We start from the raw sequence: 23,041 nt of genomic DNA on the forward strand, positions 1-23,041 counted from the left end.
CACTAGCAAGCAGTAGTTTCCCTTTGCACTAGCAGTCATTTCCACTGTTTAGAGCTAGCCGATCACCAGCATGGATACTGCCCAGAATAAGCACAGTGGTGGTTGTGAGTCTAGTTACAGTATTGAAAGAAAGAAAAAAAGAAAGAAAGAAAGAAAGAAAGAAAGAAAGAAAGAAAGAAAGAAAGAGCTTCTTTTATTGCAAAGATGGGTCATGGGCCCTTGCGCCGAAAAGGATATGAACAGCATGAAGGAGAAATTGGTGGTTAAAGGTCTGGTGGGGAAGGTCATAAAGATGCCCCACGACACAACGGTGGAGGCCTGCTAGGTGCTTTCTCATCCTTCTCAGAGAAAATAATTGGAACCAGTGTCCAAGCCTTCCTATCTGCGAGAACAAATATGATGCAGTGTTTTCCTGACAAAGCCAGATATATCCTTACTGCTTTTGACAGCCATGCAGCTGAATACATTACCAGTTCCAGACCCCTCCAGTGCACTTTAGAGAAGCACAGATGTACAAGGAGTCCCTCCGGAGAAAGCCACAGATCCCTGGAGGATAAGTGCCAAGTTCAATGTTTACGTACCAGCATTTGCTCAGCTTCTTTGCGGAATCTCCGAATATGATGCTTTCTCGGAGAGATGTCTTAGCAAACCCTTCATGAGATACCAAGGGAGGCTCTGTATTATTAATTGTTATTGTTATTCATTATTTAGCAACAGCATTTGGAGGAACCCTGTTCTGTTGCCCTTATTGCCCTTACATTGTGTGTTCTGCTTCCCAAAAACATGGTCACAGCAGGTAGAAAATCCGAGGAAATAAAACCCATTTTAAGATTTGCACAAATGAATTAGACCAAAGTAGATTCCTGCAAAAATTAGTAGCACAGCGAAACCCATATATTTATTCTGATTGCCAACGTTTTAAAATGGAATATTTGCCCTCTTTCCCCTTGAGTGCAATACTGGGCTGTGCTTTATTAAGAAACTACATAAAACCAAATCATGGATGAAAGAATATTGTCTTTTTCAGAATGTTTTTGTTTGTTTAACTTACTGTTTACTATATTTTTACATGAACGGTAATAAGACATTAGGGTGAAATACACATTATACTTTATGAACAGGGATGCCTGTTTAGCTTTTGAAAGGGACACTGAAAAATGCAAATAGGTGCAAGTTACCACCTGAGTTGGGACCTTGGCAATAGACCAGTACAGAAACTCTTCAGAGCAATGATATCTGAAGCTTTTTTTTAAAAAAACACACAACCAATATACAGGACACTTGGAACCCTTTTATTAAAAATGGGTTATTAATAAAATGTCCTCTCCTTTGCAGCTCTCTTAAAAAAACAGGGGTGATATGGACATTATTACACAGCAAGAGTCAGAATTCACTCCATATAAAGACAGGTTGGGAAGAATTCATAGAATCATAGAATAGCAGAGTTGGAAGGGGCCATTAAGTCCAACCCCCTGCTCAATGCAGGAATCCACCCTAAAGCATCCCTGACAGATGGTAGTCCAGCTGCCTCTTGAAGGCCTCTAGTGTGGGAGAGCCCACAACCTCCCTAGGTCACTGATTCCACCGTCGCACTGCTCTAACAGTCAGGAAGTTTTTCCTGATGTCCAGCCGGAATCTGGCTTCCTGTAACTTGAGCCCGTTATTCCGTGTCCTGCACTCTGGGAGGATCGAGAAGAGATCCTGGCCCTCCTCTGTGTGACAACCTTTTAAGTATTTGAAGAGTGCTATCATGTCTCCCCTCAATCTTCTCTTCTCCAGGCTAAACATGCCCAGTTCTTTCAGTCTCTCTTCATAGGGCTTTGTTTCTAGACCTCTGATCATCCTGGTTGCCCTCTTCTGAACACGCTCCAGCTTGTCTGCGTCCTTCTTGAATTGTGGAGCCCAGAACTGGACGCAATACTCTAGATGAGGCCTAACCAGGGCCGAATAGAGAGGAACCAGTACCTCACGTGATTTGGAAGCTATACTTCTATTAATGCAGCCCAAAATAGCATTGGCCTTTCTTGCAGCCATATCGCACTGTTGGCTCATATTCAGCTTGCGATCTACAACAATTCCAAGATCCTTCTCGTTTGTAGTATTGCTGAGCCAAGTATCCCCCATCTTGTAACTGTGCATTTGGTTTCTATTTCCTAGATGTAGAACTTGGCATTTATCCCTATTAAATTTCATCCTGTTGTTTTCAGCCCAGTTGTTCTAGGCAGTGAGTTTGGGATTTTTGGAGACTACCTCCAGGGCAGCACCTTGGGTTTTCCTGCTCCTCCAAGGAATCCAAGGTCTGCTCATTGAAGTCTGGTGGCAGAAGATGGGGTACGGACAGGGTCAATGGAACTACTCAGAAAAGTAGTGGATCCATCTCCTCTTTGGAGCTACTGGTGCTTGAGGACTTTGCATTTGAGGACTCCTGGACTGGAGCCATGACAAGCACCAAACAAATGATCCCACATATGGGTGGTCACCAATCCCTGCTAGCATTCCCAATCTTTTAAATGGAGCAGTCAAATGTAAAGCAAGAGTTCACCAGTCTTCTCAGTTTAACTCCGCAATAGTATATCAAAGCCTGAGGCTTCCAGCTTCTGAGAAATGGACATCTCAAGTACCTTTAATCTGGTCACTGACCAATCAGGTAGAGGTGGCCTTAACCAATGAGTATCTGAGGGTGACCAAGAAACATGATGTGTTATTGGAAAAGAAGGGGCAGGTATACGATTTGGTAGAAGTGGTTTGAGAGAGAGGAAGTAGCAAGAGGGTGATATGTTGGGAGGAAAGTTAGTATTGTTTCATTAATTCAGTTTCTATGCTAAAGGATTGTTTGAGAGAGTCAGTGTGGGTCAGGTGCTAGACTGTGGAATTTGGATATGAGAACCCCTAGTTCAAATACTTGCAGTCCTCACAGATTGGTACTAGGCAAATAATTATTTAACTAGATACTGTGCCTTATGCTCTGGCTTAAAACATGTAATGGGTGGCCACCTCTGTAGTGGAAAAGCTTTTTTTTTTTTTAGGAAATATATTCTTTTTTAACACGGAAGCTTTTTGACAATTTTCAAATACTGCCTGCAACAAATATTGGCAGTGTACAGTTCTTCTACTTGCTTAAAGGAGTTCTCCTGGGAGAACCGTGACATTATTTTATTTCATTTTTATTCCCAGAAGTCTTTTTATGAACTTTTTGATATCATTAGGAACTGTCAGTTCCTAAGTCAGAAGACATTTCTCAAAATCATCTACATAGTTGAGGCTTGAAAGCTCTTTCCAGGACTAAACTTGGTTCACAACACTGCTCATTGTTGAAGCTCACCATAAAAAACTTCAGAGGCAAAGGCATGCGATGGTGACTGATTCCAGATGATTACAGTCAGACCAGTCACTGTTTCAGCAGCGGGTTGAGCAGAGTCTCAGCAAGGGATATACTTTTTCACTCACCATGTTTATGGGATTTGATCTTTCCATGGAGTCATAGCTCACCTGTGGGATACTGGCATTCCCTTGATTTGCTCAGGAAAAGAGGAAATGTCAAAAAAATATGGTGTGCTTGCTTCCATGTCACACCACACATGCCACATATGTGAATCATTACACTCTGTGCATATCCCACTTCCCTGTAGAGCAGGGGTGTTGAACCTCAGGCCTTTAGGCCCCATTTGCCCCATTTTGGGTCCCAGTCTGACCCCCCTGGGTTTCCCCAGATGGTCATGCCCCCTTCCCCTGGCCCCGGACTCTTTCTCCCAAGCCCTGATCATTTAGTGGCTTCATAGCCTTTGCATTGCTTCTTTCCCATTCTAAAAGGCTAAAACTAGCAGAAAGAGCTTTCAGGTAATATGTTGGCATTTTAGCCCTCACCGCTCAGAGAGCTTCGGCTATGGGGCGGTATATAAATGTAATAAATAAATAAATAAATAATAAAAAAATACCTTCAGCTCCTCCCACCACTGAAATGTCATCCCTCAGAGCTCTGAAAGTTCTGAATTCGCCCTTCAGGCTGAAAGAGGTACAATACCCTTGCACTGAACATCGCAAGTGTTTATCACACTTTGGGGTTAACTTAAAAGGATTAGCCAACAGTGGTGGTTTGAAGTCATTGTTTCCCACTGGACATTTTGAAAGCTAGTGAGGTACCTGATTGGTGTGCCAGCGGTAACCAGAATAATGCTGAGATTCTGTCTTGTGTTTTGTTCCCCGTGATGGTACTTACCTACAAATAGTAGGATGGGAACACCTCCTCCCCCTAGAAATTCTACTTCCCTAACTGCCGGTGCATTGAGCACTGTGTCTAGGAGAGATAGCATCTCTAGCAGCAAATCGACGAATCGCAGCACTCTTATCTCTTTGCTGGATTGCTCATTTTCAAGTCTTATCTCCATTCAGGGCTCAACTAAACATTACGGGGAGATTGTGGCTGCCACCAACTAGAAGTTACATGGCTGCTACCAATCCTCAAAACTCCCTCACATTGCTCTAGTAAAGGAAATCGAGGGACATATGTCATTGCATTCAGCCTTTCCCCAATTCCTGAAAAGAGCGGTCTGGAAAACGCAGAATGCAATGACATCATGCCCCACATTTCTTACAAGGGAGCCACACGGGCCATCAGCACAGCAATGTACTGAGGATTGGCTAGAAGGATGGGCAGCAGCCATGAACCTTATAGCTAGGTCTTTAGAGAAGAACTGTAGTGGATCTTTCTTGAAGGGGCATTCTGTCCCTTTTCAGACACTAGGGCCTTAGCTAGACCTAAGGTTTATCCCGGGGTTGTCCCTGCCTAATCCCAGGGTCCCCAGTGTGTCATTTACATAAACAGGGATGACCCCGAGATGATCCCGGGATAAGCCTTAGATCAAGCTAAGGCCTAGGTCAGCTCCCAATACATACAGTGAACATGTGTATGGCAGGAAGTAGACTTCGTCCCTGCCATATGTGGATTCTTCAAACACATACCTGCAATATGCCTCTTCTGTGTGTTGGAAGGGAATGCTTCACGTGATCAAATGCCTGACTTTGTTGTTTTTTTTTACTGCAAGGCATGAAACATAGTAGCCTATAGGTATATGTAGTTTTAGAAACTTAAATGGATTCTTCCCCAAGCCCAAGACGTTTCACTGCCTGAGATGGAAGAGCAAATTGTGCTCCCTTCCCCAAGCCCAAAGGTGATTAAGTTACTTCAGCACCTGAGATAGAAAATCCTATCTCCTGGGAGTAAAAATACGACAACGACGACGACAACGATGATGATGATGATGTATCAATTTGCTGGCTTTTCATGACAACATGAAATCAGCTGTGCCCTGCCCAAGGCAGCCACCTCACTCTGACTAAAGATAGGGCCGTTATGCCGCTTCAGGTGTAACAGTGTCTTTGAGCAGAAAGTTGTTCCTTTTCTTTCTTTTCATATCACTTTCAGCCAGCCCTGGTGGTGCAGCAGCTGAACGGCTTTGGAAGGAGGACACTCTGTGTCGGCTGGCAACCAGCTTCCTCTCTGATTGAAGAGCAGCAGATGGCAATGGAGGGAGGGTGGAGGTGGACGTGTGGGTGCCAGGGGCTCGTTCTGCCACTCCCTTCAACCTGCCGCCTGAGCAAGTGATTCACCTTGCCTCAATGGGAGAGCCAGCCCTGATCTTCCCATAGTTGGTTCGAAAAGATGGTGTTGCCCAGAGGAATAAAGAGGATGGGTCACAGGATTTCAAATTCTGTTAGTTAGTAGAGCTCATACAGCCAGACTTACTTTATTCGATTGGGTAATAATTATGTAAGTGCCTTACAGACTAATAAGTAAGCCTATTAAAAAAGACAAAAGGAGCAGGATCTGATCAGAAACTTCGTAGAAATTAACAGATGGCCATAATTTCCCATTATCCTGCATTCCTTGCCTCAAATGTCACATCGAAAGGCATGCGTTTCTGTCAAGCATTGAAAAATTTTCAGTGATAAAGAGCATCTCATTTATTAAGTAACGTCTTAATGAGAAACTCTTTCTGTAGCCTTCCTGTCATATTTTATTTCTCATGGTGCCCCAATGGAGAGATTTTGGTTACATACTTCCCATTGTCTCTTCATTAAAAGAGAAATTTGCTGGCGACAAGTACTTAATCTTCAGGCCCTAGGCATGATTCAGAAGTCAGATATGGATCAGTATGAAGTGTTTTCATAATTCACGATGAAAATTAGACAGGACGTAAAATGGCAAAGTTGTATATAGAGTGAGAAGGGAGTGGAATGACTTTTGTGATTGATTTTAATATGTATGCTGATGGATTCTTAAGCTCTTCTGCTAATAGGTGGGCCACAAATAAATACAACTGAAAGTCCTTTATTAAATATCTTGGGCACGTTATGCAGGGGCCAGGGGCGGCATCCGGTGCATGTGGAATTTTGTGGCTGCCCTTGGATTAGTTTCTTTGGAGGAAAATATTATTACACAGTTAAGTCTCAGAACTGAAGAACCTTTCCTGTTTCCTGTCATCTGTGGTGATCATAGAATCATAGAATAGTAGCATTGGAAGGGGCCTATAAGGCCATTGAGTCCAACCCCCTGCTCAATACAAGGAATTCACCCTAAAGAATACCTGACAGATGGTTGTCCAGCTGCCTCTTGAATGCCTCTAGTGTGGGAGAGCTCACAACCTCCTTAGGTAACTGGTTCTATTGTCATACTGCTCTAACAGTCGGGAAGTTTTTCCTGATGTCCAGCCGGAATCTAACTTCCTGTAACTTGAGCCCATTATTCCGTGTCCTGCACTTTGGGATGATCGAGAAGAGACCCTGGCCCTCCTCTGTGTGACAACCTTTTAAGTATTTGAAGAGTGCTATCATGTCTCCCTTCAATCTTCAACTGGGTCTCATTCAGACACCAGGATCTGGGCCTCAAGAGTCGGTGACCATTTTATTTGATTTACTTTTTTTACATTTCTTCTTTCATTTAACTGGACACTATTTGCCTACTCCCATCAATATATTAATAAATTTATAACACTCATGCCAGACGTTTTGGTATAAGAGCCATATGCAAATATATAAGGTATCTTCTTTCTTAGAGATTCTGATTCTTAGAAATTCAAGCCCCCATCCACAAAACTCATTCAATTCACTCTTCATTCTATGTACAACTTCGCCATTCCTTAAATTCTAATGTCAAAATAAATGCTCCAGGTCAATTCCAAAAAGAGAATAATGTAGGATTTACATTAGCTGTTTTGTTCACTTCTTCTTTGTGTTACATGTTTGCCTGACTCGGATAAAACACAGAATTTTATTTATTTTTAATTATTTCTGTACCATCCAGCAACTGAAGTTCTCTGGGCAGTTCACAGCAATTAAAACCATAAAATACAACACAATAAAATGTGTGCAAGTTTAAAAGGAAGGTGTAAAATAAAATTAGTAACCAAAAAAACACAGCAGCAGTGCAAAGATATAAAATACAGTAATAGATTTAAAACTACAGAAACTGAAATACTAAAATGCCTGGAATTCACCTGGCCTTGAAAAGAGTACAGCAGAGCCAGCATATGAGCCTCTCATAGAATCATAGAATCATAGAATAGCAGAGTTGGAAGGGGCCTACAAGGCCATCGAGTCCAACCCCCTGCTCAATGCAGGAATCCACCCTAGAGCATCCCTGACAGATGGTTGTCCAGCTGCCTCTTGAATGCCTCTAGTGTGGGAGAGCCCACAACCTCCCTAGGTAACTGATTCCATTGTCGCACTGCTCTAACAGTCAGGAAGTTTTTCCTGATGTCCAGCCGGAATCTGGCTTCCTTTAACTTGAGCCCGTTATTCCGTGTCCTGCACTCTGGGAGTATCGAGAACAGATCTTGGCCATCCTCTGTGTGACAACCTTTTAAGTATTTGAAGAGTGCTATCATGTCTCCCCTCAATCTTCTCTTCTCCAGGCTAAACATGACCAGTTCTTTCAGTCTCTCTTCATAGGGCTTTGTTTCTAGACCCCTGATCATCGTGGTTGCCCTCTTCTGAACACGGTCCAGCTTGTCTGCGTCCTTCTTGAATTGTGGAGCCCAGAACTGGACGCAATACTCTAGATGAGGCCTAACCAGGGCCGAATAGAGAGGAACCAGTACCTCACGTGATTTGGAAGCTATACTTCTATTAATGCAGCCCAAAATAGCATTTGCCTTTCTTGCAGCCATATCGCACTGTTGGCTCATATTCAGCTTGCGATCTACATCAATTCCAAGATCTTTCTTGTTTGTAGTATTGCTGAGCCAAGTATCCCCCATCTTGTAACTGTGCATTTGGTTTCTATTCCCTAAATGTAGAATTTGTCATTTATCCCTATTAAATTTCATTCTGTTGTTTTCAGCCCAGCACTCTAGCCTATCAAGATCACTTTGAAGTTTGTTTCTGTCTTCCAGGGTATTAGCTATCCCCCCCAATTTTGTGTCATCTGCAAATTTGATCAGCGTTCCCTGAACCTCCTGGTCCAAATCATTAATAAAAACGTTGAAGAGCACTGGGCCCAGGACTGAGCCCTGCGGCACCCCACTCGTTGCCTCTCCCCAGTTTGAGTAGGTTCCATTGATAAGTACTCTTTGAGTCCGATTCTGTAGCCAACTGTGAATCCACCTAATAGTTGTTCCATCTAGCCCACTTTTAGCTAGTTTGTTTATCAGAATGTCATGTGGTACTTTGTCAAAAGCTTTGCTGAAGTCAAGATATATGACGTCCACAGCATTCCCACAGTCCACAAGGGAGGTTATCCTATCAAAAAATGAGATCAAATTAGTCTGACAGGATTTGTTCCTGACAAATCCATGTTGGCTTCTAGTAATCACTGCATTGATTTCAAGGTGTTTACAGATTGACTTCTTTATAATCTGCTCCAGAATTTTCCCAGGGATGGATGTCAGACTGACTAGTCTGTAGTTCCCAGGTTCCTCCTTTTTGCCCTTTTTGAAGATAGGGACAACGTTAGCCCTCCTCCAGTCATCCGGCACCTCACCCGTCTTCCATGATTTTGCAAAGATAATAGACAAAGGTTCTGAAGAGTTCTTCTGCTAGCTCCTTCATTACTCTAGGATGCAGTTCATCGGGCCCTGGAGATTTGAACTCATTCAAGGAAATTAGGTGTTCTTTGACCATTTGTTTATCAATCTCAAACTGCAATCCTGCCCCCTCAACTTCTGCTTCACTTTTTCCAGGGGGGTCATAGACCCGCTTTTGGGAGAAGACCGAGGCAAAGTAGGAATTGAGCACTTCAGCCTTTTCTTTGTCGTCTGTTATCAATTTGCCATCCTCATTAAGCAGTTGAACCACCATTTCTTTCCTCTGTCTTTTACTACTCATGTATCTGAAGAAAGCCTTTTTATTGCTTTTAGCATCCCTCGCTAATCTCAGCTCATTCTGAGCTTTAGCCTTCCTGACGCCATTTCGGCACTTCTGCGCCACTTGTCTGTACTCTTCTTTTGTAGCCTGGCCTTCCTTCCACTTCCTATATGTATCCCTTTTTGTTTTCAGTTCATCAATAAGCTTTTTGTGGAGCCACATTGGTTTCCTCTGTTGTCTTCTATCTTTTCTCCTTGTTGGAATTGTTTGTAACTGTGCCTTTAAAATTTCATTTTTTAAATACTCCCACCCATCCTGCACTCCTTTTCTCATTAGGCTCCCTTGCCACGGGACCTTACTTATTATAGTTCTGAGTTTATTAAAATCAGCTTTCCTAAAATCCAGAGTACGTGTATGGCTACGCTCGACTTTTGTCTCCTTCCTAATCAAGAATTCAAGTATGACGTGGTCACTTTCCCCCAGAGTTCCCGTAACTGCCACTTTATCTGGGGAATTCTCGGGGAAGCTCATTCCACAACCGGGTGCCACAACAGAAAAGGCCCTCCTCTTAGTAGCCATCACCACCTCAGTTCCTTTAGTGAGAGCTCTCAGAGGAAGACCACTGAAAATGATCTTAGGGTCTGGTCAGGTATACATGGGAGGAGACAATTCTTCAGGTAGCCTGGCCACAAGCTATTTAGGGCATTGAATGTTAATACCAGCACTTTGAATCGGGCCTGGAAATGGACTGAAGCCAGTGCAGATAGAAAAGTACTGGCATAATATGATCACATTGGCAATCCCCGTTAACAATCTCACTGCCTTGTTTTGGACCAGCTGAATTTTCCAGATTGTTTTCAAAGTCAGCCCCACGCATAATACACTGCAGTAATCCAGGAGAGATTTATCAGAGCATGGATAACTGTAGCTAGGCTATATCTCTGTCCCCCAATCGGAACAGGTTGAACATCACTTAGCTGAGCAGATAAATCACCCATTAACATTACCTCCATGTTGTATGGATTGAGTCTCAGTTCAATGACTTCATCCAGTCCATTTCCACACTCGGCACTGGTGAGCATTGGGAGGGATTTTAGCTGCCACAGAGCCCAGTTCTTCCTCCCTCTTCTCCTGGAGTTCACTTTGAAGGGAAACCAAGGGCTTGACCTCCTTTTGTCTCAGAAAGCACCAGTGTGGGGAGAGATTTGGGCTCAATGATAGTGCTCAACTGATCCAATTAACCCCATCCTACCTTTGCTTAGGGTTACTGCCCAAACGCTACCTTCTGCTGCCATGTGAATTCCCAGGTAGCAGTGGGACATGTGCTAGGGATGATGTGAGAGGTTACTTTGGCTCCCCAATATTTTCCTGCAAAGGTGGGCTAAACTTTACCACTGGTAGTAAAAACCATTTAATAAACTTCTACCATGCACTCCCACCCAATGTAGTCTCCCAACAAATCCAGTCACTAGGACTGTACTTTACTTGTAAACAAAGAGATCCTAATATTAGTAGTTGTTATATTATAGTTAAAACACATAGACACGGTATAATGGCATCAATGACCACTGAAATTTGTCACTTCTAGAAGAGATAAACATATCTCAAATAGATCTCTTTGGAAAGTCCCCGTTATAACCTCCTCCTCTTTCTCCTTATTTCATCTATTAGATCCGTCATTAGCCTGTGAAAAGCATAATAAGATTATCAACTCAGAGTGTTAAAAACACTAGGGAGATTTCTGAGAGTCAGATCCAAATCCTAGATTAAACTCTTAAATACACTGGAGCCTGTGCTTTGTTAGGCCTGCTGTAGGAGAAGCATCCATAAAGTGTGTCAAGAATAAAGTGGGGGGGGGCACACAGTTGTGACAAAGAAGCAATGGCGTATTGGCCAAAAAGGGGCAGAGGGTTACAAGGGCATGGGTGAAAAGGCCCTCAAACGTCTTACTAGGGCTGGCCAAGGCATTTTGCTACATGAGACATGGGGGAGCATTCAGGAGCGACATCCCCTCCATGTCTAGGCATGTATCCATTGTGGCATGACACCTCCTTATTCTGGCTAGATATGTAGAACCCTTCCATACAGTGACCCTGTTCAGATGACACACTAAGCCACGTGCTTAAGCTTTTTGAGCTAAACATCATGGCTTAACATGTTGTGTGAACCATTCCTAACCACAATGGCTACATAACCACGGTTTAAACACGCCCACTAACCATTTGCTGCAAAAGGATTAGCAGCCTGTCCATGACTTAGCATGTCGTCTGAACAGGCCCAGTATCAATTGGCAGTTGAAGACATATTCCTATTTTAAAAGTCTTATTTATTTATTTATTTATTTATTTATTTATTTATTACATTTTTATACTGCCCATTAGCCGAGACTCTGGGCAGTGCACAATTATAACCATAAAATACAACAAATATCAAATACATTTAAAACGTTAAAAGTTTAAAAAGACAATAAAAACAGATAAAGTCAACTTTACAAGCTACTATGACTGATAATTTTATCAGATTATATTGTTGGTGCCTATTGGTTTGGATATAGTTTACAGATAAACTGCTAATATCTTTATAAATATATGTCAATCTGATGCTGTTGATTATACGTGAAAAAAAAATTTTTTTTTCTTCCAATCACAGGAGCGCAAATTTCCTAAATTTGTATCCAAAGAAATGGAAAACATGTATATTGAGGAACTGAAGTCATCGGTCAATTTGCTAATGGCAAACCTGGAAAGCATGCCAGTGTCCAAAGGTGGCTCTGAGTTCAAGTTACAAAAACTAAAACGCAGTCACAACACCTCAATCATCGACATGGGAGAAGAAAACGAAAACCAGCTCTCCAAGTCAGATGTTGTGCTGTCTTTTTCCTTGGAGGTAAAATGTAAAACTTTTATTCAGATCAGTGAGACATGTTGGCAGTGTTCGTGCATTTTATTTTATTTTTAAAAATCAGCAATTAACATCTATCTAATCAGACTTTGAAATAAAAACTTTGTGTCCCCAGTATCCCAGCAGAAAGACTATTCTGAATCAATGACCCTGATTTACACATGCTGGATTTCCATAGTTTCTTGGAACAGTTAGGGATAATAAATTCTGAGTGACACCTGCTGTCTGCAAACTTGAGATACCCAACATGCTTTGTCAACCCATTGAAAATATTACATAAGATGAACTAGATGGAAACAAAATGCTCCTCTTTTCTTTTCTTCACTGTTCACCCACTTATATAAACAACTTCATTGTGTAATCAAATCTATTATCATGGAGATAACCATTGCTTCTCCTTGTTTAATTCCCAATCATGTATAAAAACTCAAAAGCATCTTTTTATAATTGGAAAAAGCTTTGCTAAGGCCAGCTGTGGCCATGTAACTCAGAGCTGTCACCAAAAATGTCAGCCCTGAATTGAGTTGCATCTTCCTTAATGCCTAGTTCAACATACTGTACCTTGTTTCTTGATGTCAGTTTGATATGCGCATCCTCAATTCTACCAGCAGAAGCCATTGATGTGGAGCTAGAGGTGGGCAAACACACATTCTAATGGTGTCCGGACAGAGGGAGGGGTTGTAGAAACAGACATTAAGGTGGAGGAGGAACTTGACATGGGAATTGCTATTGTTGGTATTAATTCCTTATTCACTGTAATGTGTACTTTTGCCTTCATGCCTTGGGTTCAAGTTTAGGTAATCATATTGAGTTATAGGCCAAATTCAAAACTTACCTGAACCGCAAGGGAGCTTCAAAGGTGCAGCTACTTTCCACAGTGTCTTGGTAACACATGAAATGAGGCAATCATCAGTGGAGCCCAACTGATGTGGTTACTCCTCAAACCAGTATTGCTCATGGTGTAGAAAGTGACCACATCAGTTAATGCACATGCAGAACCACCTCTCTTTGAATATTACCAGAGGGGCATGGGAAGAGCCATGATACACCATTTCCCACACCATACAGTTTTCATGTCAGTCAGGCCATACATAACCTGGAAAGGGTTATGTGTTTGACTCTGTTACAGTATACTTTATATGTTTGCAACCTCTTCATTTCAGTGAACAATAAAGTTTACTTGGTGTATTGCAGGGAAAATGTTGATCTGCTTGAGTCAAAAATAAGTCTTTTGGTAATGTAATATTCATTAGAGTTGTTTCACAGGGACTGACTTTTTTTTGACACTGGTGTCTGAATTACTTAATTGTCTTTCTTTGCGTGCTCTGAATTTGATTATTGCTAATTAGAGGTGTCGCCTGCATTTTGCAGGGAGCCTTGATTTCCAAGTCAGGAGATCTGGAGAAAAAAGGAGAAAGGAGAAAAAAGAAAATTGCAGGGAACATAAGTCTTCGTAAAAGTTCAGTTTAGATTCACACATATAATTTTAACATTTATAAATGCACAGTTTGTTTTTATTGAATGATAATGTCGTGTTGTTTGTTGTTCAACATGTAGATTGAGAAGTCTAAGTTATGCCACTTCCTACCAGTTTTACATGTTCCTGCATCTCTCCTTCTCTCCAAGATAAGACACAAAAAGATCCAATTAGATAGATAGATGATAGATAGATAGATAGATAGATAGATAGATAGATACAAGGAAATATGCATTGTCTGACAAATGTTCATTTATGCACACAGGTTCAGAGCCATACAAACACACACACGCACACACACACACACTCCTGTGCTTCTTTTCCTGAATTGCCATGGCCTCTGAGCCTTATGGTATGGAACCCATATGGTACCCTATTGTAACCAGCCCCACTGTTTTAGGAGCAAGGCTGTGCTTTATTTTATTTATTTATTTTATTACATTTATATACCGCCCCACAGCCGAAGCTGTCTGGGCGGTTTCCCCAATAGACTATAGGCTGTTATTTTAACTCGCGCTTTGAAAGGGGATGCAGAGGCTGAGCAGCAGGACTTTGGTGCATGCATTTTTGTGCTGGGAAAGGGAAGCAGGAGATTTCAGCAATACTAGCAGGACTACACGATGCCACAAGCAGAGAGCAGGCACATCAAAGCCATGTGCTTGCAAAACTATAGTTCTAGATCATTCAAGTGAACTATGTCCCATACCACAAAGTAGTTTAATACAGGAGTGGGCAGAAGATGGTTCTGAGTCTATTGGTAGATCCCTAGGTAATTTGCAGTACACCAGTAAGGGTTTCTTTCTCCTGACTTTTTAACAATAGCAGCAACAATATGACCCCCACCCTCTGCTCTAAATTATACTGTTGAAATGAAGAAAAGTTGGGTAACCAAGAATGGATTTTTGTGTAGAAAGATCATGAACTCCATTCAGTTCAGGTACTCCTAACAAATTCCTGGGCTTAGAATTATTTAATTCTAAGTGTCTGCCTTTTGTGCCTGGCTTCATTTGATGGATCTCGTGGTTTTAGAAAAAATCAAAATAGATCCCACAAGCCCAATATTTGCCCATCCCTGGTCTACCACAGTAGACTTTTGGATGCGTGCCTCACCTGACCAGTACCCTCTCAAAAGTGTTATAAATTGCTCTTGTTTCCAGAGCTGATCGCTAAATGCAGAACATCCTTCAAGATGCTTTTCTTCTTCTTTTAATAGGTTGTCATCATGGAAGTTCAGGGTCTCAAATCCTTAGCACCCAACCGCATTGTATATTGCACTATGGAAGTGGAGGGAGGAGAAAAACTACAGACAGATCAGGCTGAGGCATCAAAACCAACGTAAGTTTTTCTTGACCTCCATCAAATTTCTTATTCTTTTCCAGCCATGCCACAAGCAGAAAGAACACACATAGTTAATTATCGTCTCTGCCTTCTACATAAGGAATATAGTTCTCCATGCCTTGAATTAACAAATCCTAAGCCATGAGTCAGCAAGGGCTTATAGCATGTTCTTTAGTCTAGTTGAAGTTAGTGGGACATATCACAAGTACTTCACATTAAGTATATGCTGAATTGCTTTGCTGAAATGAAGACTCAAAATTAGCACAAATTCCTGCTGATTCTGTATTCTGTTCTGTAGAAGAAATTTTATTGCAGTGTGGCCTAAAAACTCCTAATTATTTCACCCTCTTCCCAGAATTCTAAGCTTTCAGGTTGCTTTTGAAGATATGGGAAGGAACCATTCTTTGTAGGGCTGTATGAGAATTTCATTGCATTTTATTTTACTTTTTGTGATCAGAATTTCCCCAGCTCATAACCCGAAGTGCAAAAATGCAAATAGAATGTTTATTTAGGAGGAAAACTCACAAATTCTCAAGGTTTGAAAATACGCATTTATTTATTTATTTCACTATTACTCTAGAGTAGATGCAGTGCCTTCAATCCAGATTTTAAGATCCAGATTGGTGCCCTTTTGTCTACTCTAAAGTAAAAAAGGGGGAAAAGACATAGTTGCTAGACACAGAGTTAAAATAATGGCTGTTCTGAACCTTAATGTAAAAAAACCCATCATTTTTTTTCATTATCCAGGAGTGTTCTACTCCCAACAGTGTGTGTACTATAAACAGCTGGTCCCCAAACAGCTGCTCTAATACAGTCTAAATCTACCAGCCTGTTCACATCTATCATAAAGCGTAATGAGCATTGTTTCTACCCTGGTCCTTCTATTTCAGTATCAGGTTTTGCAGTAATTCCCCCCACCCTTCTCTAATATACCAGGTGCAGAAAAGAGATATTAAAGAGCAATCTTGGCGCCTTCAGCTAAGTCCTAGTTGTCATTTAGGCTGTCGATCAATAGTTCATCTGTCTAGACAAGCTTCTAAGCAGTGCTGTTCCTGCTGCATGACGATTTCTTAGTGCTGCCACTGAAATTTGCAAAAATGCGGAATGTGGGTTGAATTTTAAGATTCAAGCGATTCAGGTTCCTTCTCTGAAACATGTAGCATATTTCAATAATTACGCATCCTGTGCCAGCTCTCATGCTGATTTCAGCTAGCGTTATGTATTCTTCTGATAGCTGCACCCTCCTTCTGTTTTAACTCTGACATCAAGCCATCTGCATTCTTGCAGTATTGTAACCCTTTTGCACCATACTCGCAATATTGCATGGCAAAACTGGAAATGACACATGTGCATACGCCACACCACTGAGATTTGGCACTTTTGCATTGTGTGAACAGATGTGTTTATTTTGTGAATTCTGCAAATTCCATTTGGGAGATCACATCAATATCTGCCAAATTTTGATATAGATCCCAAAATCCCAAAGAAAATGATCCTGTGTTTCTTCATCAGTTGAATTCAGTGGAGGATTTGAATGGAGGGATGGAATTTTAAGGCCTAAGTCAGATCTGATGTATTCCATTCCTTTGTGATATATCCAGTCACCTTTGCTGCACCATGTATACAAGAGCCTGATGATGGTCTGCATTTCTTCACCTCTAAGTGAAATGACTGAGCTTGACCATTCTTATAAGCTAGTTTATGGTAAATCATGTCATTCATAAACTTTTTTCACACTTCAACAAATTCTGTCCTGAAAGCAGCCCTGAAATGAAGCTTCCCTGCTATTAAAAAAAGAACCTGTGATTATTAAAGTGATCTTTCATTCCCTTAACATGCTAAACACTTTTGCAGGTGTTTTGCAAGTTTCATTTCCCTTACATTTAATCTAGATAAAGCTTATTTCCTACTACTAAAATTAGGTAGCCAGTTGGTGATGCATTTTTTAATTGTGTAAAAAATAAAACCTCTACAGTAGAAAACTAGCAGAACAGCAGAGTCCATTCTTTTCTGTGCTAGTTTTTTTACCTGCATGGAGATTTGTTTGGTTTTTACCCAAGAAAGCAGTTAAAATCTTCAATCACCTACCACAGTCCATTTACAAATGGAACAGTCTGTTCTACAATGTCAGGATTCTGCCAGTTCATTCCTGTTGTATTTGGAGGCCAAACTTAAACCACTTTGAGCCCTGACTCGACTCAAGGGCTAAATGTTGGCATACTTCATTGTTTGTTCATCGAAGGAGAAGCACTCTACATGCTTTAATGGCCCGCTTAATTAAGATTTTTTAAAAAATCTCTTCTGATGTTTATTTTCAATTTACTGGCACACGTTTCAAAAGCCTTTCTTTTTCATGTCTGATCAGCTCTTGTGAGGCATCTAACGGCAAGCTGCTCACAGGCCCCTTTGATTGGGATTAGCTGATCACATTTTGCATTTCAGCGTTGCGTTTTTTCATGACTCTTTGTTTATTATGAATTTCAACAGCGGCTGAAAAGCTCTACATCAACATGAAAAGAAATGTGTTCTGCCATGGCAGAATCAAGTCAGACTCTCATTACCAAAGGGTCCCTGAAGGAAAGTCATGACAGGTTGAAGCCAAAAACCTGCCCAGCATTTACCTCCCCCACACTGCCGTTTTTTCAAGGGAACAAGGGGGGGAAATGTAGCCTCATTTCAAGAGACCTCACAGGGGAATGGCTTTGCCGTGTCAGGTTTGCTCCTGCTATCAAAATGATACCTTTCCCACAGAGACTGAGAGTCAAATTACATGTTAAGCTAATCGCTTGGCGTGTAGCTCAGGGTTAGTTTTTTATTTACGCCAGCACCAAGCTAGGCTGGAGAGTCAACGTAAGGGAGCTAACCTTAAAGCTAACATTCAGCTACAAGCTGCACTATCACCACATCATGTAGTTTGAATCTGAGGCTACAATGCTATACACACTTATTTGGAAGTAATTCCTGTTGAATTTAGTGGAAATGACTTTTGAGTAGGTCTAGGACTGTACTTTAAATTCTCCAATGATCTTCCACATCTTTATCTACAAATTTGCAGAGGACAACCAATACCCTTGAGAAACAGTTCTGCATTCAGTGGCTATGCTCCACTTGCTCTGCTTTGGCTTTCTGGAAAAGCTGAGTCAGCTAACCATCTTCCTAATATTGAGAAACTGCTTATCACCTTTCACTCACCCAAAAAAGAAACAAAGCAGATGATAATTTTTTATCTTTCATTCTGGGTCATGATTATTAAAGCATAGAATCTGGGAACATTTTCATTGGCAAAGCTGTAGGAACTTGGGGAACTGCCTCTTACTGAGTCAAAACATTGGTCCATCAATTCCAGTATTATCAACACAAAAATGGATTGTGGCTCTCCAGGGTTTCAGGCAGGGGTCTTAAACTCCTTGTAGTTTGCAGAATCTAGGGGCATGTCTATATGGGGCGATATCCCTGGGATCGTCCCAGGATCATCCCTGTGCGTCCACATGACACACAGGGCATCCTGGGAGCAGGGAGGGACAACCCCTCCCTTGCCCTGGGATATCGCCCTACCCTTTAATTCTGTTTTTTTCTGTGTTCTCGGGATGATCCTGAGACCGTGGGACGTGTGGCCCATCGTCACGGTTTTGTCTTGGCTCCTCGTGAGTAACTGGGGTACAGAGCTCTGCAAGTGCTCCGTGCCCATCGGGGGTGGGGGGAGCCGGGTCAGGGCTTTATTTTTAAAAAAACCCAAAGCCTAACCTTTGCGCTGGAGTGCTGGTGCGCTCCAGCTCCTGCACCTTTAAAAAAATGGCAGCCGCAACATCCTCTTCCTCCTGGGACACCATGCGCCGCATGTGGACTGAGGGGGATGATCTCGCGATCATAAAATTGCAAGATCATCCCCCTCAACCCCCCTTGTCTAGCCCTGCAGTAGGTTGTTGTTGTTTTTCATCTGTCATTAGAGGTCTTAATAACCCCCAAAATGTGCTAAACATTTCCTATTTACCATCTTTTCCTAGTGTCAAGACTGTGTGCGTTTGTAGATGCATTTGTAGATGTGGTTACTTAAAAAGTAGGCAATTTTTAGTCTACATAATTCTCAACTGACTTCTTGGTTTTTTAGCATGTGTTCCTCTATCTTTGACAGGATGTCAGAGATACTGTGTGAGAACTTGTGTTGAAATATGAATGACAATGTATGGAATGTAGCAATGTCTGTATTTTAAAGGTCACATGGTCAACACTTTGTTGGACTGAAAGACATAGAAGAGACTTTTGATGGATTGATCTTTGCTTGTCTAAGAGAGAGGGTAGGGGGAAATTGACCCACACACCGTTTCTTCAACAACCATAAGTGATCAAAACAGAATTAAAGGGTGATTTGAACATAGTACAACTTTTAATTTTTGTCCAGAAGACCTGTGCCCAATGATGAACATCGGTGTGGTTTAAAACTAGGGATGGGTGAAAAATTCATTTGGGTCACGTTTGATTACAAATTTACCAAATTCACACCTTCCAAATATATGCACAAATTACAACACAGTTATATAAATTATATCCACACTTTTCTGAAAGTTGTGATGCAGTTCACAAATAAAAAAAAGGCATAAAATGCATAGAAAAGGGGAAGGTGCACACAAAATACATTTTATTAGGAGAAATGCTTTGAAAAAATAGATACATTTGGAAAGTGCACAAAAATGTGTATATTGGGAAAACTGCACAACAGAATATGTATGAATGTTCATGCTGTCTTTTAGGGGGAACCTGCATACAGATGCGGAAATGGTATGGAGTGAACTTAATATTGGAAAAATGAGTAACTGAGGCCTTAGCTAAACCTACGGTTTATCCCGGGATTATCCCAGAGTCGTCCCTGCCTGCTCTCGGGATCCCCTGTGTGTCATTTACATGAACAGGGATGACCCTGGGACGATCCCGGGATAAACCTTAGGTCTAGCTAAGGCCTGAGTAGAATCAAATTTAACAGATTCATCCATCCCTGTTTGAGGCCTTTTCTTTTCTTTTGAGTTTGCCCCGTAATCGTAGCCATCCTATTTAGAGTGGTATGAAAAATCTAGTGCACACAGGGAGCTATCCCGTTGATTTCAATAGAGATAGTAGCTTGTTTTACATTCACAAATGAACCCATACACGTATTTCCTGTTTCCATTCAAATGAATGTTGGAAGGGTTTAGCAGGTGCAAGAACATCAAACTACATGCACCCATGGACTGGGGTAAACATCCTTTCTCTTTGCATCTAAAAGGAGTTATTTTTTTATCCACATAAGTAAATTCTAACAATTACTCAAATCAAATTATCATTGGCATTCTATTTTCATTCCTCTGTCTCAATAAAATAGCATTAAGTCTGAATTCTGAATGGTAGACAAACAAGTACAGAGTACTTAATTACATGCATTTTATTTTCCTTGGAACATTTAGTAAATTTTATATGATCACTGTAGCTGTAATGTCTCCTTGGTGCTGTATGGAGTGTTCCTGCAGCAAAATCTGGTCATCAAGAAATTCACAAGAGACTACGGCTAGTTTAGGGGTGAGTTAGCTGCAGCTACTGGGAGAACTTAGAAGAACATCCAAAGCTCACTAGTGCCATCTAGTTGCTGAATGGCAAGATGACATTATTCGGTAGGAACCGCTATCCATGCACAGCTTTCCTGCGTGCGTGTGGCTTTGTGTGCACTAACAGTCCAATGAACAGTTAAGCTGGAAATGAATTATATACCAAGACACTTCCATTTCTTCACTTTAAAGGTCGCTGTTCTTTCAGTTTCTCTAGACATTCCTTCAAGATAAGGAATGCAGCTAATTGGTATGGGAGCAAGGAATCAGGCAGAGATAAACATAGCACAGTCAAGCACAAATGAGGCCTAAAGCAGGCACTGTCCAGCAAACCATGATGGGCATTACATTCACTTCCACTGCCGCTACTCTGAGACTGATGATATAAGCTGCGATGCGGAAAGGACAGTTTAAAGTCTTCATTAGACATTCCAGAAAGGCCATTCCAATTTTTGGGGTGTTGCTTTTTTCCCCTTTTTAATTCTTCCCTGTATCTCTCACTCTTATTAAATCCCAGGACTGCATTTCTCAGATGACAATATCTTTGACAACACAGCTATATGAAATGGCTATTTAAATCCATTACAGCTGGTGGAATCTCATAAATGCTGCTTATACCAGTAAAACATGTGCCTTGAGTTACCTGCATTTCTATACTGCCCTATAGCCTGTGTGTGTGCATGCGTGTGTGTGTGTGTGTGTGTGTGTGCGCGCGTGCATGTGCGTGTGTGAGAGAAAGAGAGAAAGAGAGAGAGTCAGTCTGTGGCTGAAGATACCTGAATGAGTCCAGGCAGTGCCTTTCAGATGCTAGCTTGTGCTAATACTCTGATATTGTCAGCCACATCATTAGATGAGGGAATTAGCAGTACAGAATGCTATTTGAGAGGAAACAGGCTTAATCTTGTGAATACTGGTGCCACCAACATCAGTTTTACCAAGTACTAAATCAACTCAGGATAGAGTTACTTTAAAAAATACCTAACTAAGGAATAGCATAAGATACCTTTCTTCCTCTATCTCCATGTTTTCAGGCTAAAAACATCAGTAGTGGTCAAGATCAATCCTTTTCCCATCTGATTCCACATTATAGCAGGGAAACTTAGGCCTGTGATTGGACCACAGAAAACTTCAACTTCATGGGTTTGGACAATCAAAACTATGACATTACGTGCCATAGCTCGGTGTTAGAGCACATGCAAAGGATTGTGGCATTTTGGATTAACTGCAATTTCCAAGAAGTCTTCAAAGGCAACCTCATATACAATGTATTACAAATTAAAGGTTGAGTTTAAGCTGCGAACAGTGAGAACTCTCACAGAATTCATACTTCTCATTACTATCAGTGTATCAGATGAAATACATTCCTGGAGGCCATGGTTTTTGCACACGGAATGTGCTATAGTTACTAAGGTATTGCAAAGGAGTCCTGCAAGCAGTGTCTTTGCTCCTCAGAAATGAGAGTTCCCTCCTTGCACTTAAACACTACTAACTATTTGGTTAATGAGTGACATTGGTATCATCGTACTGATAGCATCATGAGAAAGCTATTTATTGCCTGCCATCATTAAACTTTTAAAACTTTAGAATAGCCATTTATTTATTATTTCATTTATATCGTGCCTTTTTTCCTCCAAGGAACCCAAGGCGGCATACATAATCCTCTTCCGCCTTCTCTCAATTTTATCTTCACAACAACAACCCTGTAAGGTAGGTTGGGCTGAGAGTCTGCAACTGACCCAAAGTCACTCAGTGAGCTTCCATGGCTGAGTGGAGACTTGAATCTGGATCTCCCAACTCTCAGTCCAACGCTGTAGCCACTGCACCACACTGGTCCTCTTGTTTTTTGTTTTTCATCCTTCTATTCACTTCACAGTGTTGTGACAAATAACTTCAAGCCTCAAGGCTATTCAGACCCTTCCATTGTTTAGACCTGGTGATAAGGCACCACTGGAATTAGTAATATTATAGCATTTACAATAACAAACATTTTTAAGTGGTAGTTTGTCTTGAAAATTTCAGCATCTAATAGCAAACAGCCATCATAGGTTGTTCCGTAGAGTGAAGCAGCTGCCTCAGGCAACTGATCTGGAGTGTCATAAAAAGGCAGCAAATAGGTATTTATTTAATTCATTTTGATTGTATTTTTACTGCCAGGAAATGGGGCTTGTGAGATTTTCTGCCTCAGGTGCCAAAATAACTTGGAAAGCTCTGTTCAGCCAGTAAGCTGAAGGTCATTTTAAATACCCAGGGAGTGTGTGTGCAGAAATAATGTGTTTGAAACTTTATTATAAATAAGCAAAACTAGGTGGTAGTTTACTTGCAATGCAGATTCTAAAGAAATAAACTATTGAAAGCATTCTTGGCTGTATCAAGTTAGATGTCAACATTAAACAAGACTTATGGTGAAAGGCCTGGCTTTTTTGCTTGTGACTGACACCTTTTTTTCTGTTGG

At 41.3% G+C, this 23,041-nt stretch overlaps 1 protein-coding gene across 2 annotated transcripts in view; it reads left to right on the forward strand.

The window, feature by feature from the left end:
* The window catches only part of CADPS (calcium dependent secretion activator), a 407,683-nt gene that overhangs the window by 161,360 nt on the left and 223,282 nt on the right, over positions 1 to 23,041 (forward strand). For both annotated transcript variants that reach the window (XM_063122067.1, XM_063122066.1), the window contains exons 5-6: positions 11,950 to 12,186; positions 14,892 to 15,013. In XM_063122067.1, coding sequence (XP_062978137.1) covers positions 11,950 to 12,186; positions 14,892 to 15,013 — 359 coding nt within the window. The remainder of the gene's footprint in view (positions 1 to 11,949; positions 12,187 to 14,891; positions 15,014 to 23,041) is intronic.

The sequence above is a fragment of the Elgaria multicarinata genome, chromosome 3, assembly GCF_023053635.1.
Source record: "Elgaria multicarinata webbii isolate HBS135686 ecotype San Diego chromosome 3, rElgMul1.1.pri, whole genome shotgun sequence".
Classification (NCBI taxonomy): domain Eukaryota; kingdom Metazoa; phylum Chordata; class Lepidosauria; order Squamata; family Anguidae; genus Elgaria; species Elgaria multicarinata.